Here is a 16,965-nt window from a genome sequence, read left to right on the forward strand (position 1 = left end):
CTAATACTCAGGTGATCTGGGGTTGATTGGCTCCAGCCATGTGCCACACAAACAGGAAGAACGGAGGAAGAAAACAAAACAAGACTCGCATGACAAAATAAAAGCGGAATCATGAGAACATCAGACTCTTGGCTAATAAAAAGGCGTGCGTGAAGCGTAGATGAAGGATTCTTATAAAGCAATCGGGAGGATTCCTGTTGCTGTTGCTAGCGGCTGCCGTTCCAATCATTGGAAATCTAATAGGAGGACTTGTAAAGAAGTAAAACACGATGAAGACTGTCCAGAAAATGTATCTGGTCTCTCCTCAGCAAATTAACCAGTTATCAAGTCCAACCTCCGACATCTGTGAAACTGCCAAAGATGAATTGAATGAGAAGATGAGGACCATTCTGAATGATTCTCAGTTAAACTCGTATGAGAAGATTAAAAAGTATGATGCTCTATTGCAGAGATATTTAACCTTTACAAAACAGGATCAGAGAGACCAAAGGAGAGTAACTCTGACTTTACAACGAGACAGAGTCAGCGATCACCCCCACGACTCTGACAGTCGTGTCGAAAGTGTTCTAAAAACACCCTTTGTAACAGATGACTTGGGTCAGGATATTCTAAATATCCTTCCGTCAAAAGCTCGAAGAAATGCTGAATACATTATCCAGAGGATATCCAAAAATGGTGATGGTTGGAATATGAATGGCAAATTTATGTATGAAGGAAATGCTGTAAAAGGCTCTCATGTGATTGATATATTCAAGTACCTTTCCCTACCGCATAATAAAAGAAGTTCTCCATTACCTGCGGGATGGTCCTAGTTTCTCGTCACATTATTAAAGCTAAACATCCCTCTCACACTGCTGTCCAATCCTGAAGCGAGGGCTCAATATCAGAGACTTAAATCGAATTCTATCTTGCGAAAGAAAAGTATAGCTGAAAGCTGGTCTCCTGATTACAGATTTTTTTTAACACACGAACAAACAAAATAGGATTAGTCACAATAGTCTTTAAAATACTGAAGAGAACAGAGTATGTTGTTTCCACGGACAGTGTGCACATCTTTTTAGACATTGTTGATGTCCTTTCACAAAGTTGTATACCATGAGGTCATATTTTAAGGTATCGTCACTGTATAGACTTAATACTTCTTGGATACACAGCCCTCTAGCACGATGATGGAGGTAGAAGATGCAATGATGACTGTGATTGCAAACTCCAATAGTTTGCTACCTCTATTGTTGTGAACGACGTTAGTTTCTGACTTGTTCCTCCTTTGCCCCGAATGTTTCCATTTTCATCGTTCTCACCAGTACATCCGTACGAATATATTTTCCCCGAGCTTCTCCTGGACGGGAATCAAAAAAACATAAAAAACTAACTGAAGCTTGTGCCGTGGAACTTGATCCTCCTTTATTGAAAGTAATGGTCTCAGGAACATCCAAAAATCCAAACTTAACGGTCAAAACCTATATGTCCATGTTGTTCTTAACAACCCAACACAAATCAACCACGAGCTTACCTTGCGCATCCGCCGTTTTTTTCAAAAGACAAAAGTGGCCTTCAAATTAAAACCCACATATATTTATGTAAAGCACTAAACCACAAAACGACTACCTAACAGTGTAAACAATATCAAGTGAAACTTACTTTGGCACTTACAATGACCACATACAAACGATAGAGGGTTCTGTAGTAGACCATTGTTGTACTTGATGTTGCCTGAATGTTTCTTGAGAAACTTTAAAATACTTTCAGGGTAATGTGCAAAGTAGGGCCCCATTCCAAATGAGTCAAAGAAAGTTGTTCTACCGTCTTCTTCGAGAGTTAAACTCTGCCAGTGCTCTCCTGGTTTATGTGCCGGATGTGTGTTGACGATTAAATATTCAGGCGGTCTGAGGGGGTTGTGTAAATTGAGGCAACTTATCCGACGGCCATACACCGTAAAATGTGTCGCTCAAGAGACCTCTCAGCAGCCTCTGTAACTGGAGACTGTCCATAACTTTTTAATAATAGTCCACCAGCACTTGTCTTTTCGCATCAATCTCCAGAATGGAATCATAACAAGCGTACACAATCAGTATTACGGTGTTTGGTAAGGGTACTATGAATCTCATCTCCAGTCTTAAATTCCCATTTGAGACAGGGGAGAGAGCGTCGTTGTCGTCGGCTGGATTGAGATTAAATGCAAACAGTGAATAACCGCTGTTAAAACCTTCGCAATCAATGCTTAGAGGTAGATCCTTCAAATGTCTTCCTGTAGCTAAAATCATGGTATAAAACTCACTGACTGAAATACCGTGATTAAACTGAGGTTGAAAAGCTTTAGCGGGGATCTGTTGGCCGTCCTGACAGAGGGCGAGATATTCAGTGTTGTAATGATGAAAATTGAACGGGGAGAGATCTATCATACCGGTAAATGCCTCATGATGCACCATCCCTAAAACCACGTATTTAGGTATTGAACCCAGAAATAAATTATCCTGGGTACATATTAATGAGTTTTCTGGAATGGAGTATGTTTTTACATTGACTCGTGAGAGTGGGCAGAGAGCATTTCCTTTAAAGAAACGCTCTGCATGACCTATTCTCACAGCTGGCGAAACAGTGACTTTGTAACGTTGATTTAAGCAGGTGACTCAAACGCAGATTGGAATCAGAAGATGGGTATTTAATTGTGCAGAACAGGAAGAGTCTTCTGATGCCGTGGTGGAGATCCCAGACAAGTGGCTGGTGAGGGTCCAGGAGTCCAGCTGGCTGCGCTATGGCAATGAAGGAGGTGAAGGTTGTGGAGTAGAGGTGCAGGCAGGCTGAAGTTCTAAGGCAGAAAAGACCGACTGAAATAACTCAGATAATGCAATATCCAGGCAGTGGAAAATAGCGGAATATCTCGCTTGAAGACAAACCATGAAGGGTTGACGAACAGGCGAGGACTGGCAGGTTGGTCGGGTCTTTATACCTTCAGGAGATTGGAGGCAGGTATGGATGTGACTAGGTGGGTTGGGCGGTGACGTCAGCGGAAGAGGTTGTGACAGACTTTCTTCACAAACAGAGAGGCGCCAAGGATTTTCAGACGAAAGGTGGAGTCGCGGGGTCCGGTCAGGCAGAAGGCATCATTCGCCCTAGTGAGTTTAATAACAGTGTCTCACAGAAAAATATGTCGCCGTGGAGAGGACCGAGAAGATGTTCTTCTCTGGATCTGCTCGTGAACTCTGCCCGTTTATTCAGGCCTGCGTTGGGACCGTTTACAGTCAACCAACACAGGTGTGTCTTGGTAAAAAAGACCGGCGCTAAACTGTGTTTTAAGAGTGTCGCCTGAAAAGTTGAGAAGTGTTTTGATCATAGCTCTGTACGGGTGAGTGGAACTGGACTGCGAAATCCTCCGATCCCCCAGGACCACATCACACTGGTCAAAGATGGTGTTTAGAGGATAATTCATGAGACCGACTGTTGCGTCGTTAGCCAGCAGTGTGCTATCAGTTTTAGTAATTCTTGCACGCACGTGTAGAAGGGTGTCGTTTAGGTCTAGATACTTTTCACCGTCTCCTGCTATAAAAAAACTCAATCGGTCCTCCTTCGCTGATAGCGGCTACTGGAGCAATTTCAGTGTAAATTGGAAAGCTGCGTAATTGGCGGCGTGAATAAATCCAGTTCTGCCAATGTGCATTCAGCAGATTTCTGGTGTAGGAGTGCCATGTTACTGTATATAAGGTTTTTTAAAATATATTAGAGCTCCCTCTGGACTTCCTCTTGGCCCGTTTGCTTCTGTCAACTGACTTCTTTCTTTTTTTGTTTGGACGTTTATTTGAGCTCTGTCTTACACGTCGTCCTGGAGGGCGTCTCTTTGTCCTTCGTGATAAGACGGCTATACCGCCTGACCCTTCCTGTCTCTGTTGATCGCTCATTCCTCTCACGGTATGGGTGAACATATCCAAGGCTATGTTACCCACGTCTTATTTGAGATGGGGTTTCGCTTTGACAATTCCTGATGATCCATGATACAAACCAAAACATTTTTGAGAAGAGGGAACGGATGCCTCGTCCGTACATAACCGGGTCACCGTAGAAACCGGGTAGATCTCCGCCCACCTGTTTTTCATAATATTGTACAAATCTGTGCGGGTCGTCTCTTAAGCCTGTGTGGACTATTGTGTTTGTTTATGACTTGGTCTGCAAAGGCTGGTTATCTCTCTGGTGTTGTGATGATGAATGGATTTCCAGACGACGATTAAAGGGTTATATAATATCCTCTCAAGTAACAGGTCTAAAGTGTAGAGTCACCACCACCTTTCCAAAGGTAAAATTGACTGGTTTGTTAAGATCTGATTTAATTTGTAACTGAATATTTTCAATATGGCTCTTGGCAACCGGTAAATAGTAAGCAGGGTTAAAATGCTGTGTGATTATATCTGAGTAACTACCCTTGATTTCCACCATTCTTAAGAGCGGTGCATACGCATCCCCTACAAGCTGCGGTCTTACAGCGTCGCTGTAACAGTAGCGATGGTAAAACCCCGCTTTTAAATCAGGATGGGGCGCTCTGAACTCACTTAAAAAGCATTAGGTTCTGACCGTCTCCTTGAAGATCAATTTTTTGCCGTGCACCGTCAAACAGGAAGCGTATATCGTCATTGGTTTTTTTAAAGGTTTGCTCCAACTCGGTTGAAATCTGATTAATAGAGTTTTAATATCCACCCTTGAACTTCAGTTTGGAAATATCTCTTCCCGCCATTTTGAAATGTCAATCAACCACTCGCGATTCGTCTTTTGTCCTCTGAGCTGAGGCGCTGGCGTCTCATGGCTCTGTGAAATTCATCTTTATAGCGCCGCAACCTGTTAGCATCTGATTCTGATCCCCTCGGGGGAGTCGTGTTTGTGTTGGAATCAGGTCCTCTAGGGTTCGGTTTCCAGTAAAATGATGCCGCATCCTCCGGAATATTATTCCATGTGTGAGGGTATGTAATCTCCGTCAAAGCAACCTCCCATTTTCCGTTTAAATCGATATGTTGTGCTAAATCAACGCGGAAAGTACCAATCGAGTTGTCTTTAAAAACTTTTGCACTGGCCTTTGATGGTAAAGTCACATAGAAGCGTGCGTTCTTTGAGCCGTACATGATGATATGATGCCTGTTGTAAAGGAGGATCGTCTTATATATTTTTTATACCTGAAGCTTTTACCCACCTTTTGAATTTTTCAGGCCAGTTCTTCCACTGGACAAAGACCTGTCTTTCTCCTTTAACGACGCGTTCCTTGAGAATCTTTTCAGCGTGAAATACTTCCTTAACCAGTTGCACTCTTTGTAATTCTTGATCATAAAATGACCGCTGGATGGGTTCACCGTCGAAATCTTTCAATTTATGTACAGGCGGGTTGCGGTGGATACATTCAGTTATCGTGAATATCTCTTCTGTAAAACTCTGCTCATACTTTTTGTGAAATACACCTCATAGTTTTGATATCCTAACATGATCGCCCTCCTTAAATTTTGGCTTCTGCCGACCTTTCGACGGTCTAATGTAAAGATTGTCAAACACTTGCAGACTATTTTCTTTAGTTACTTCCATCGGTGTCATTTTTATACTACTGTGATAGCTGTGATTATAACTCTTTACTAGATCCTGTAAAACCTTGATGTAATGTAATCTTTTTAGCTGTAAAATATCTCCACATCCGATTTTTAAGAGTGCAGTTAAATCTCTCAACCACAGAGGCCTTAAAGTCACTCGCTGTTGAAAAATGAATAATTCTCTTCCTTTCCATCAAAGCCCGGAAACTCTTGCTAAAAAATGCTTTCCCATCATCCGTCTGTAGCTTTGCAGGCGTCCCGCTCTCATCCAGCACTGATTCAAACGCCTTCATTGTCTCAATCGCAGTTTTTCTTTTTAAAATGCGTAAATAGGCCTTCTTTGAAAATACATCTATAACGGTCAATAAGTAATTTTGATCGTCGTTATATCTAGCCAATGCCTGCATGTCCCATCAGTCGGCCTGGAATTGTTGAAGAGGCCTGTGAACAAATACTCTGCTTCTCGGCTGGTTTACGCACGGTGTAAGCATCCTGTTTTGATGAAAAATCTTCAATAGATTTAGAACTGACTGGTTTTCCAGTCTCATCCTGCACCCCTGGACGAAGGCGACTCACACCTCCAGAGGTCCCGGGGTGAAGAGGATTGTAATAAACTCTTTTAATGATGTGTTTCACCGTCATGTTAAACGAGAAATGAATGAGCTGAGATCCAAATATACTTCTTAATGTTTTTTATTCCACAGGTTATGTAAGGATTCAAACGTAATGTTATACAAAGAGAGTAAAAGAGTAAAAAAAAATAAAAAAAGTATCACATACGAGGGAATCTCGTGTTTGTGACATCGACCAGGACCGGCGTTCTATTCCAGATTCTACTTGCTGAATCCAGACGTTCAATTAGAGGATCCTCATGCTCATGTTTGATGTATTCATTCCAGACACTTGATTTTGGAGACCTCATTTCGAGCAAGACTGTCTCAGCCGTAGCCTTGGTTCTCATTTTCTCCGGTTGTACGTCATTCAGGGTCAAGTAGTGTTGTATAGCAGACAGAAAGTTCTTGTTACAGAGTCTCTTCATCAACGGGTGGAAGTTAAGACTGTATAAATCATCCTCCATCTCTTCAAGGCAGCTGTGTTGTAGTTGGCTGGGATGGTCTACTTGGCAACCGTAGCAGATCTCCCTCCAATACCTGCGCATGGTTTTACCTGGTAGATGAAATACAACTGTCTTTAAAGCTTTCAAGAAGAAACCGCTTATCCATCCATCCGTGTCATCATTAGCTGCTGGTTCTTGGTCTTGAGAAGCTGAAGATGAAGCAGGCGGATGCACGCCGACAGTTTCGTTCTTGGGGTAGGAGGTTGGTGCTCTCCCTACAGGTTCCTCCTCATCATCCACATCTTCCATTTCAGTTGCATCAAAGTCGTCTGTGTCGTCTTTGATGGTCGCTGAAGGACAGGCTCCATCTGTCGTGTTGTTGTTAGAACCATCGTACTCATGACCATCACCAGTTACGTGTTCTACCACAGGAAATAGAGGGCTCGTCGAGGAGTTGTTCATTCCGTACCCAGTGCCGCCTGTAGCAGCTCCGAGGAAGATAGTGCCAATACCTCTCTTCCCTTCGGTCCTCATCGTTGTCTTAGTTGCTCTTGTTTCGACAGGTACGTCTGCAGGGTGTCGCTCTGGAAAAAATCCTCTTTATAGCAGCCATCAGTGAGTAGGCGGTCCAAAGGGGGCAGGACTAAAAGGTCAGTGCCTCTTTCGGCACAAGGGCATCATTCCATCAGCGGCTATGCTAAAAGAGGCCGTCGATTTTCGGAGAAACTCCTGAATTTTCTTACTCCAAGCATCCATTGGTATGGTTAACAGAGTACGAAATACACCGCAATCAGAATTAAAATACTCCAGTACGAAATCTTGTTCTTGTTCACCCGTGACTCCTGTCGATACTTTATGGATGGCCATGAAGGACCATCGTCCTGATCCTGAGATTTTAGCCAGCCATATAGCCACGAAGGACGGCTTCCTCTCCATTCGATCAGGTTTGTTAGACACGGCTCCAGCCTTCTGACGTTGTTGTTGTTGTTCTTCTTCTTCTTCTTCAGCCCTTGGAAAATTTTCTGGCTTCACCTCTATTAGCACACCACAGTCGTTAGACTGATAACACAGCCATCTCCGTAGGTTTTGTCATCATCCAGCTGATAAATGTACAATTCAGTTTTCAGGTTTGACATTTTGGTGTATTCTTCTTCTCTCTGACGAGGCAGCAAAAGAAGTGTCAAGATGCAAAATAGCCATTTTGTCACCTATGGTGACATTAGAACCCTTAGTCACACCTGAAGACATAATCTTGATCCAAGAAAATGCAGATGAAAATGAAAAGGTTTTGTGGAAACAAAAAGGAGCTACTGTGGACAATCAGGGTCTCTGGCGATCACATGAAGGCAAGCTCGTAGCTCCAACTGCACTTTTGACCATCTTGATTTCGGAGGTGCACAGTGATCTGCACTGCACGCAAGGGGGGAAGTGGTGAAGAAAATCAGACAGCAGGGATATTGGTCCCCATTTTTGCAGACAACAACAGATGAAGTGCTGAATCAATGTGAGATTTGTGAAGAAAACAACGAAAAAACATCAAGATACCAATAGGTCATATTCCAGTCCCAGAAGGTCCATTTAAACATCTTGTGATCGATTACGTTGACATGATAAAAACGGTTCAAGGGAGACGCAACATGTTGGTGGTAATTGATCGGTTAAGCTGCTGGGTTGAAGCAGCACCATCTAAAGACTTGAGTGCTGAAACAGTAATCAAATTCCTGACCAGATAAATCATTCCTCGAGTTGGCATTCCGTCAGAAATAAGCTCAGACAACGGTGCTGCATTTGTACAAAAGGTTGTGAAGGGCATCTTGCAGCAACTTCGAATCAAACAACGATTGGGTGCCGTTTATCACACCCAGAGTCAGGGAATGGTTGAGGGGATAAATGGAACCCTGAAAGCGAAACTGAATAAGATCTGTGCTAGCACGAAGCTAAACTGGGTTGATGCGTTACCATTAGCACTGATGAGTTATCGCATGCAAACTCATCAAAGCACGCATTTGACACCACACAAGATGTTGACGGGATGGCCGATGCCGGCACCACACTTGAGGGGACCCTACAAGGGGCCTCCACTTGAGCAACTACAATCTGAACTTAGAAGTTATACGAAGCAACTAACTTCTATCCATAAGACTATCTATCTGCAGGAGAGAAAACGGGAGCTTGAGGCCGATCGTGAGGCCGGGCATTTGGTGGTTCCCGGCGACCAGGAGTATATCAAGGTCTTCCGAAGGAAGTGGCACCAGCCGAGATGTGAAGGTCCATACACCGTGGTCCGAGCAACACCAACAGCTGTCCAAGTCGAAGGCAGCGCCACTTGGTACCATCTGAGCCATTGCACAAAGGCCCAAGGCCATCACAACCAAAGAGGTAATAAAACAGGCAGTGAAGTCAATGATTTAGATTGTCAAAATGTTGATGACAAGGCTTGCTGTGATAATAAGTTGTCTGGTTTGGTTGTCACCAGGAGACGAGCTCGCGCAGCTTGCGAGACCGCAGCAGCCGACCAAAGTCCAGACCGTGACACCCTAAGTTCCAGCTAAAAAACTCGAGCATAACAGGGACTCAGTTAAGTACGATGCGATCACCCGTTGTGTGAAAAATGCCCAGAAACACAAAACGTTAAGCGTATTGGTGCAGGACAGGCGGAGTAAAAGTGGGATCCATGTCAGAGGTCAGGGAGCTCTAGGTAAAACACTGTCTGCCAAACTTGGAACCACACCACAGTCAAAAAAAAGGAAACGAAGATGACCGTCCAGTTTTGACCACCACTAGTCCTCTCTGTAATAAAACCACATTATTCGATTAATTATATTTACTATTTACACAAACCATACCTATGAAATATTTAAACTACTGGGAGAACAACTGCATGAAACTGGTAAAATGGTGTTACGAAATCGTCAGGTGTTAGATTGGTTGGTGTGTGTCACATGTTTGCAGATCAGTGTTGCACTTACATTCCAACAACACCGCGCCTGATGGAACATTTGCCATTGCAATGGATAAACTTAGAGATTCAAAAAATGAGATAAAAGAGCATGCAGGAGCTATAAGTTGGGCCTGGGATTGGTTACATGGACACCGAAGAAAATGTGGAGCATTTTTTGCAGAAGTGAGGATGACTACTGCAATCATACTCATCGTCATTTTTCTTCTGGCATGTTGCATCGTACCCATGATGAGGAAACTGTGTCTGCGAATGACTGAGAAGCAGTTAGCGGTCACGACGGGACTTTGGAACGCACAGATGCTGAACATGATGCCTGCTGAACAACTGGTTCTCGTGGTGACTGAGAGACCACATCTGTAGCCATCACCTGATTAATTGGAGGACTCTGATCATACTCCAGAGGTGACTGAAGAATGAGGTGTTGTTATGATTACATGACAAATGTGTTTAAATCATGATCCTATGTTTCTTTGCCAGTATAATTACTTGATTATTGTTTCACTAAAAAAAAAAAAAAAAAAAAAAAGAAAATTTCACCTATGACGAAAAGTGACAACAAAAAACAATTGGGGAAAACTTTTGATGCTTCCGGAAACGAACTGACTAACATTTTCCTGCGACGCGGTTGAGATTTTTATTTAACCAGACAGCAGTAAACATATTGAACTAACTACAGCTATATGAATCATTTAGTTAACATTTTCTACATACTTATATCCAGTATATTGTCACTGCTCTGTTACAGTACGAAATAATCTTCAATAAAATAAAATGGGATAGTTTGCTAAATTCGGTGTGTGGGTCTGAGACCCACAAAGGGGAGATATGTTGTGGAATAATTTGACCTGTGTCATTAGGGTTACAATGATAACTTGTTTTTCAGTACCAATGGAATGTTGAACAGATATCCACCCACTCTGTATTCCAAATACGCCAGAGATGGTACCCTTGAAGTGAAAACAGGAATGTATGTTTTGTCTGGAGCTGCCAGAAGCTCTTGTTTTTGTGATTCAGCCAGGAGGCCAAAGGTGGACATGCATGTTTGTGACAATGTGTATCTGGTACAAGGAACGCCCTTGATCCAGCCCCTACCTAATGTGTTTGTACTTTGAACAATTTGATACTGAGCGATGTCAAGCGATGAAATTATGTTACGCTGATGTGGAATAAAACAAAGCTTGTATCCCACTACTTCTGTGGTTTCTTCTGCTCCCGACTCGACGCCCTGAGAAGTGTACCCCGCTGGCCGGACTACACTAACAATTCTCTCATTTATTGGCCAGAGCTGCTGGAAGCACCTGAAGACAGGACAAAGTGAGGCAAAGAAGAAGCAGCTACTTCAGATAAATAGAATTCTGCAAAAGTTGAGACGGAAGCCCAGGAGGCAGCGTGGCAGATTTCTGCCAAAGAAACTCCTCTGAAGGCTGCTATGGATGTTGCCCCATTTTACCACCTGCCAGTGCCACCCACAGCTTCTCTGTTTTCCTGAAGGCCTTGACTGCATTTAGATAAGCTCTCAGTGCCCTCACAGGAATACATGAAATACAGTCAGGACTAATCGAGAAGGCACATAGTTCTCCAAACCCTCCTGATGGAGGCCAGAGCCAGGAGAAGAGCTGTTTTGTAAGCCACCAGCTCCAAAGGAGTCTGATCAAGTGGCTCCAAGAGAGCTTCAGAGTCAGACTTAATACCAATTGAAGATCCCAATAGGGGCAGATGCGAGGTGGGTCTTTGTCTTGTCTCCCTGCTTTAACTGGACTAGCAGTGGATGTTTACCCAACAGACAGCAGTCCACACCCGTTCAGCATTAAACGGGTGTGGACCCCTCATAATTTCTACTACCTGCTGCAGGCTCACATCTGCGACATCTCTGGGTACCAGATCGAGCTGGGGTTATCTGCTGCCAATAGAATCACTCTCACCTTCTGAATCCTCCTCATCAACTGAAGGAGGAGGCGAGGTGGAGGGAAGGTGTGAAGGAGGCCCTCCGGCAACAAACACTGTTGGCAAAGAGGTCCGCCAGTGGGAGCCCAAACTTGGCCCAAATCATGTCCACCATGTCCTATGACAAACCCCACTCGTCACAAGGAATATTACACCAGCCTTTCTACTTCACTGGAAGTGCCAGGGCACTCTGCAAAATATGATTGTGAAATTAGAGAGGAGTGAGTCAGTGACTCTGTAATTGTGAAATTACAATTGTGAAATTACAGCTGGATCTGGCACATGAAGCGAAGAATCTTGAGATCTGAAGACGAGCGGAGCGCCTCCTCTGGACCACGGAAACGTCAGGCAGGACTGAGGTGTCATCACACTCAGGGGAGAAGGATTGCCGTGGGCCCTGACGCGCCAGTCATTCATAGCTAGTGATGCCATCATCCTTCTAGTTACGGGAGCAACGCCGTTTAGCTTCTGCCGACCACCAAAGCATGTAGTCATGATCTGGTAAACTGCAGGGTCGCCGTATGTCAAGAACCCATCTGGAATTCTGAATCACCCATGAAGTCATCTTGAGCACATGGCTTTGCGGACTGACCAGGAATCCATGGGACAAAACCATGGCCATCCTTAACCGGCGTCCTGACTGGCAGCGCTGTCTTCTTTGCCGGATGGCCGTCAAGGTAATGCGCATTTTATTGCACCTAATCCGCTTCCAATTATATGCGAAGGCACCAGCAGTATATGAAACTGGATAACACTGCGACCAACAAACCCCTCGCATGAACAGGTTGCAGCACACCCTCGTGTGAGTGTGTGCACAGGTGGCAGATTAGCGCAGTCCGGAACAACTCGGCCGTGGTCTATTCAGCCTGAATGAATGAATGGGTTGTGAAGATGTAGCATTAACAGCCCCTCATACATAGAGTGTTCCTCAGAAGATGCAAATTTCACCTGCCACTATAGCAGAAAGGGTCTTTGTACTGGGTGCAGAACTAATTCAACCTGTCTAAAGTGATTTAACAGAGTTATGAACACTTATTTTCGACGATCTGTAAACCACCTTTTCTTTGGCTGACAATGCGTTTTATGCACTGTTCACTCACTGCTCATGTATGCTTGAGATAATGAAATTTTTTTCCTGCAACTAAAGGAAAAACACTCTTTCTAGTATAATTAACACCACCACCAACACCAAGATTTCTGAACTGTATTTCAGGGGGTTATAAAGTTTTTTTTTTTCCTGCTCAGCCTCTCTCGGGCTGAAAACGCGTTTTCTGCCCTGTTCACCCACTGCTCAGAATAGTCTCAGAACATAAAAATATCACCTGCAACTATAGGAAAAAATTCTTCCTGGTATATTCAACAGTAAACCTACATTTCTGACATGTTTTTAGAGGGTTATCAAAAATTAAATTTTTGCCGGTCCGAAAACGCATTTTACGCACTGTTCACTCACTGCTGAGCGATTCCTCAGAAGATGAAAATTTGACCTGCCACTTTAGCAGAAAAGGTATTTCTCCTGGGTGCAGAACTAATTCAACCTGTCTGAAGTGATTGAAGAGAGCAATCAACATTTTTATTTGTGTCGGTCTTTAAACCACCTTTTTTTGGCCGAAAACGCGTTTTACGCACCGTTCACTCACTGCTCACGGATGCCTGAGATCATGAAAATTTCTCCTGCAACTATAGGAAAAACTCTCTATCTAGTATAATTAACACGAATCCTACATTTCTGAACAAAATTTCAGGGGGTTATCAACTTTTTTTTTTTTTTTCCTGGTCAGAAACCGAGCTTCTCTCGGCCTGAAAAGGCTTTTTCTGCTCTGTTCACTCTCATCGATGCCAAAGAACATGAAAATTTCACCTGACTCTATAGCAGAAGGCGTCTTTCTTGGAGCTGCAGAACTAATTCAACCACTCAGAGTGGTTTCAGAGAGTTATCAACATTTTTATCGTTGTTGGTCTGAAAACCACAATCACTCGGGCTGAGAACGCGTTTTCTGCACCGTGCACTCACTTATCAGAATAGACTCCGAACATAAAAATGTCTCCTGCAACTGTTACTGATTTCACTCTTTCGAGTATATTCAACACTAAACCTACATTTTGAACTGTTTTTAGAGGGTTATTAACATTTTTATCTTTGACTGTCCGAAACCCACTTTTTCTTTGGCTGACAACGCATTTGTGACAGTGAGTGAACACACTGTTCACTCACTGCCCAGCGATTTCTCAGAAGATTAAAATTTCACCTGCCACTACAGCAGAAAAGGTATTTCTACTGGTTGCAGAACTAATTCAACCTGTCTAAAGTGATTTAAGAGAGTTATCAAGATTATTTATATTAATTGTTTTATTATTTAAGTCGGTCTGAAAACCAGCTTCACTCAGGCTGAAAACTTTTTCTGCACTGTTCACTCACTGATCAAAAGTGCCTCAGAACATGAAAATATCACCAGCAACTATAGGAAAAAAATTCTTTCTAGTATATACAACACTAAACGTGTGTTTTTTGAGGGTAATCAACAATTTTATTTTTGCCAGTCCGAAACCCACTTTCTTTCTTGCTGAAAACTCTATATTATTATATTATATATATTATATTCTGTACTGTTCAGTCACTGCTCAGGGAAGCCTGAGAACATGAAAATTTATCCTGACTTCACAGCAGAAGCCTTCATTCTAGTAGCTGCAGGACTAATTCAACCTCAGAACTAATTCAAGTGGTTTCAGAGAGTTATCAAGATTTCTATTTTTGTTGGTCTGAAAACCACAGTCCCTCCGGCTGAAAACATGTTTTCTGCGCTGTTCACTCACTGCTTAGAGGGGTGACTTAGAATATGAGAATTTCACCTACAGCTATAGGAGAAACACTCTTTCTAGTATATTCCACACTAAACCTCGACGAATAGGGCGCTGCGACTGGCCTACAAGCAGCTGAACCGTTCCACATTTCCTGCTTCCAAGCCATGGGATGAGTTTGACGAGAGCCAGCCGCTGCTATGAGGTTGATCTGGAGACTCTGTTCCCAGAGTTAGCTGAGTTCCGTGTGGTGGAGTCAAGCACATCCGCTGCCCGTCGTATCGAAGTTGAGCTCTCTCTCCACCGCCATCTCAAGAATCATCCCACTTCACTAACGGCCCGCTGGCGTTGAATGGCGAGACTACACACAGGGCACGACCGCGTGTTGTCTGCCCATAACTGCAGGTAAGAGGTAATGCTGACAAGATGGCGCCGACGAAGGCTGACCTGGAATTATCGTGCATGTTATTTTGTTTATTTTTGTGTTTTGATGGAGCATCTGCGTGTTTTTACACACGAGATCAGTTGATGAACATCAGGGCTCTGACTCCGTCTGACTTACTACCAGTGTTTGTGGTGTCAGTTACGGAGTTAGTTCATCTTTTGGCTGGGCGGAAGAAACTGAGGAGGAGAGGGAAACGTGCCGGTGCACTCGTTCGCCTTCGTCGATGAGGATCGCGCACTCCGCTTCCCGGGATAATCCTCTCCAACGTCCGGTCGCTCAGCAATAAGATGGATGAACTGGCGCTGATGTTGAGACGGAACAGAGACTTCTCCTCCTCTTGTGTTTTGTGTTTCACGGAGACGTGGTTGAGCGATCTCATCCCGGACACTGCGCTTCATCTGGAGGGTTTCCAGCTTCACCGCGCGGACCGGGTTCAGGAGCTGGTGTACGGACGTGACGGTGATCTTTCAGCACTGCTCTCCCTCTCTGGAATGTCTGATCGTGAACTGTAAGCCGTTTTACTCCCCACGTGAGTTCGCTTCATTCACTCTGGCTCCCATATATATCCCGCCCAGCGCGAATGTACGTGAGGCTCAGAGTGCGCTCGCGGATCAGCTTCTGCATGTGGAGCGAACTTTCCCGGACTCTCCTGTGATTGTGCTTGGTGACTTCAACAAGGCGACTCTGAGTGAGGAGCTTCCCAGGTACAGGCAGGTTGTAAAATGTTCCACCAGAGAGCAGAGCGTGCTGGATCACTGTTACTCATCGCTCCGCAACTCTTATACCGCCCTCCCTCGAGCTGCACTGGGTCTCTCTGAACACTTGATGGTTCATCTTGTTCCTACATACAAGCAGAAGCTGAAGCTGGCAAAGCCTGTTGTGAGGAGCATGAAGATCTGGACAAGTGAAGCTAAAGAGGAGCTGCAGTCTTGCATGGAGACCACAGACTGGGAAGTGTTCAGGGCTGCCACCAACAATCTGGATGAGTATACAGACACTGTGACTTCATGGATCAGCTACTGTGAAGAGTGCATAGTTCCAACCCGCACCAAGGTGAGTTATGCAAATGACAAACCTTGGTTCACAACTAAACTCAACCAGATCAGACAGGAGAAGGTGGCAGCTCGCAAGAGTGGGGGCAGGAACTGCTACAAAGAGATGAAGTATCGGTTTCAGAGGGAGCTGAAGAAAGCTAAGGCCGCATACTCTGACAAACTAACGCAGCAGTTCTCAGCCAATGACTCGGCTGTGGTGTGGAGAGGGCTCAAGGTGCCCACTAACTACAAGCCACGTGTCCCCCACACTCTGAACAACCTCGCTCTTGCACAGGACTTGAACAACTTCTATTGTCGCTTTGAGCAGCCCTTTTGCACCAACACCTCTGCGGTCTCTCCAGCCCCATGTTCCACTTTACAACAAAGGACTATGCTGTCTCTTAGTGACACAACTAAGATGAACGATGTCACTGAGACAGCAAAGTCGATCACAGACACTTTTGATGAGCCACCCCCTCACCTCCCCCCTCTTCCTCTTTCTCTTGACATCATGGACCAGGACGTGCGCACTCAGTTCAGGAGGCTGAACCTTCAGAAGGCGGCGGGTCCGGACAGAGTTTCCCCTGCCATCCTGAGGCATTGTGCTGCTGAGCTGGCTCCAGTGTTCACGGACATCTTCAATGCTTCCTTGGTGTCCTGTCATGTACCTGCCTGCTTTAAGTCCACCACTATCATCCCTGTTCCCAAGAAGGCCAGGATCACAGGACTGAATGACTACAGACCGGTGGCACTGACGTCTGTGGTCATGAAGTCCTTTGAGCGCCTGGTTCTGTCCCACCTGAAATCTATCACTGCTTCTCACCTGCACTCATTGCAGTTTGGCTACAGAGCCAACAGATCTGTGGACGATGCAGTGAACCAGGCCCTTCATTTCGTTCTGGAGCATCTGGACTGCCCAGGAACCTATGCCAGGATCCTGTTTGTGGACTTCAGCTCTGCCTTTAACACAATTCTTCCAGCTCTGCTTGAAGACAAGCTTGGCCAGCTGGACGTGCCTGACTCCCTCTGCAGATGGATTACAGACTTCCTGACCAGCCGAAGTCAGCGTGTGAGGCTGGGGACGACTGTCTCCGACACTCGGACCCTCAACATCGGGTCTCCTCAGGGCTGTGTTCTCTCACCATGGCTCTTCTCTCTGTACACTA

General features: G+C 44.6%; 1 protein-coding gene across 1 annotated transcript in view; it reads right to left on the reverse strand.

The window, feature by feature from the left end:
• Window positions 1-3,473: 3,473 nt before the first annotated feature.
• LOC128765339 (uncharacterized) overlaps window positions 3,474-16,965 on the reverse strand; it is a 41,708-nt gene continuing 28,216 nt past the window's right edge. The window contains exon 3 of the mRNA XM_053876026.1: window positions 3,474-3,482. Within this exon, the coding sequence (XP_053732001.1) occupies window positions 3,474-3,482 (9 nt within the window). The remainder of the gene's footprint in view (window positions 3,483-16,965) is intronic.

The sequence above is a fragment of the Synchiropus splendidus genome, chromosome 9, assembly GCF_027744825.2.
Source record: "Synchiropus splendidus isolate RoL2022-P1 chromosome 9, RoL_Sspl_1.0, whole genome shotgun sequence".
Taxonomy (NCBI): domain Eukaryota; kingdom Metazoa; phylum Chordata; class Actinopteri; order Syngnathiformes; family Callionymidae; genus Synchiropus; species Synchiropus splendidus.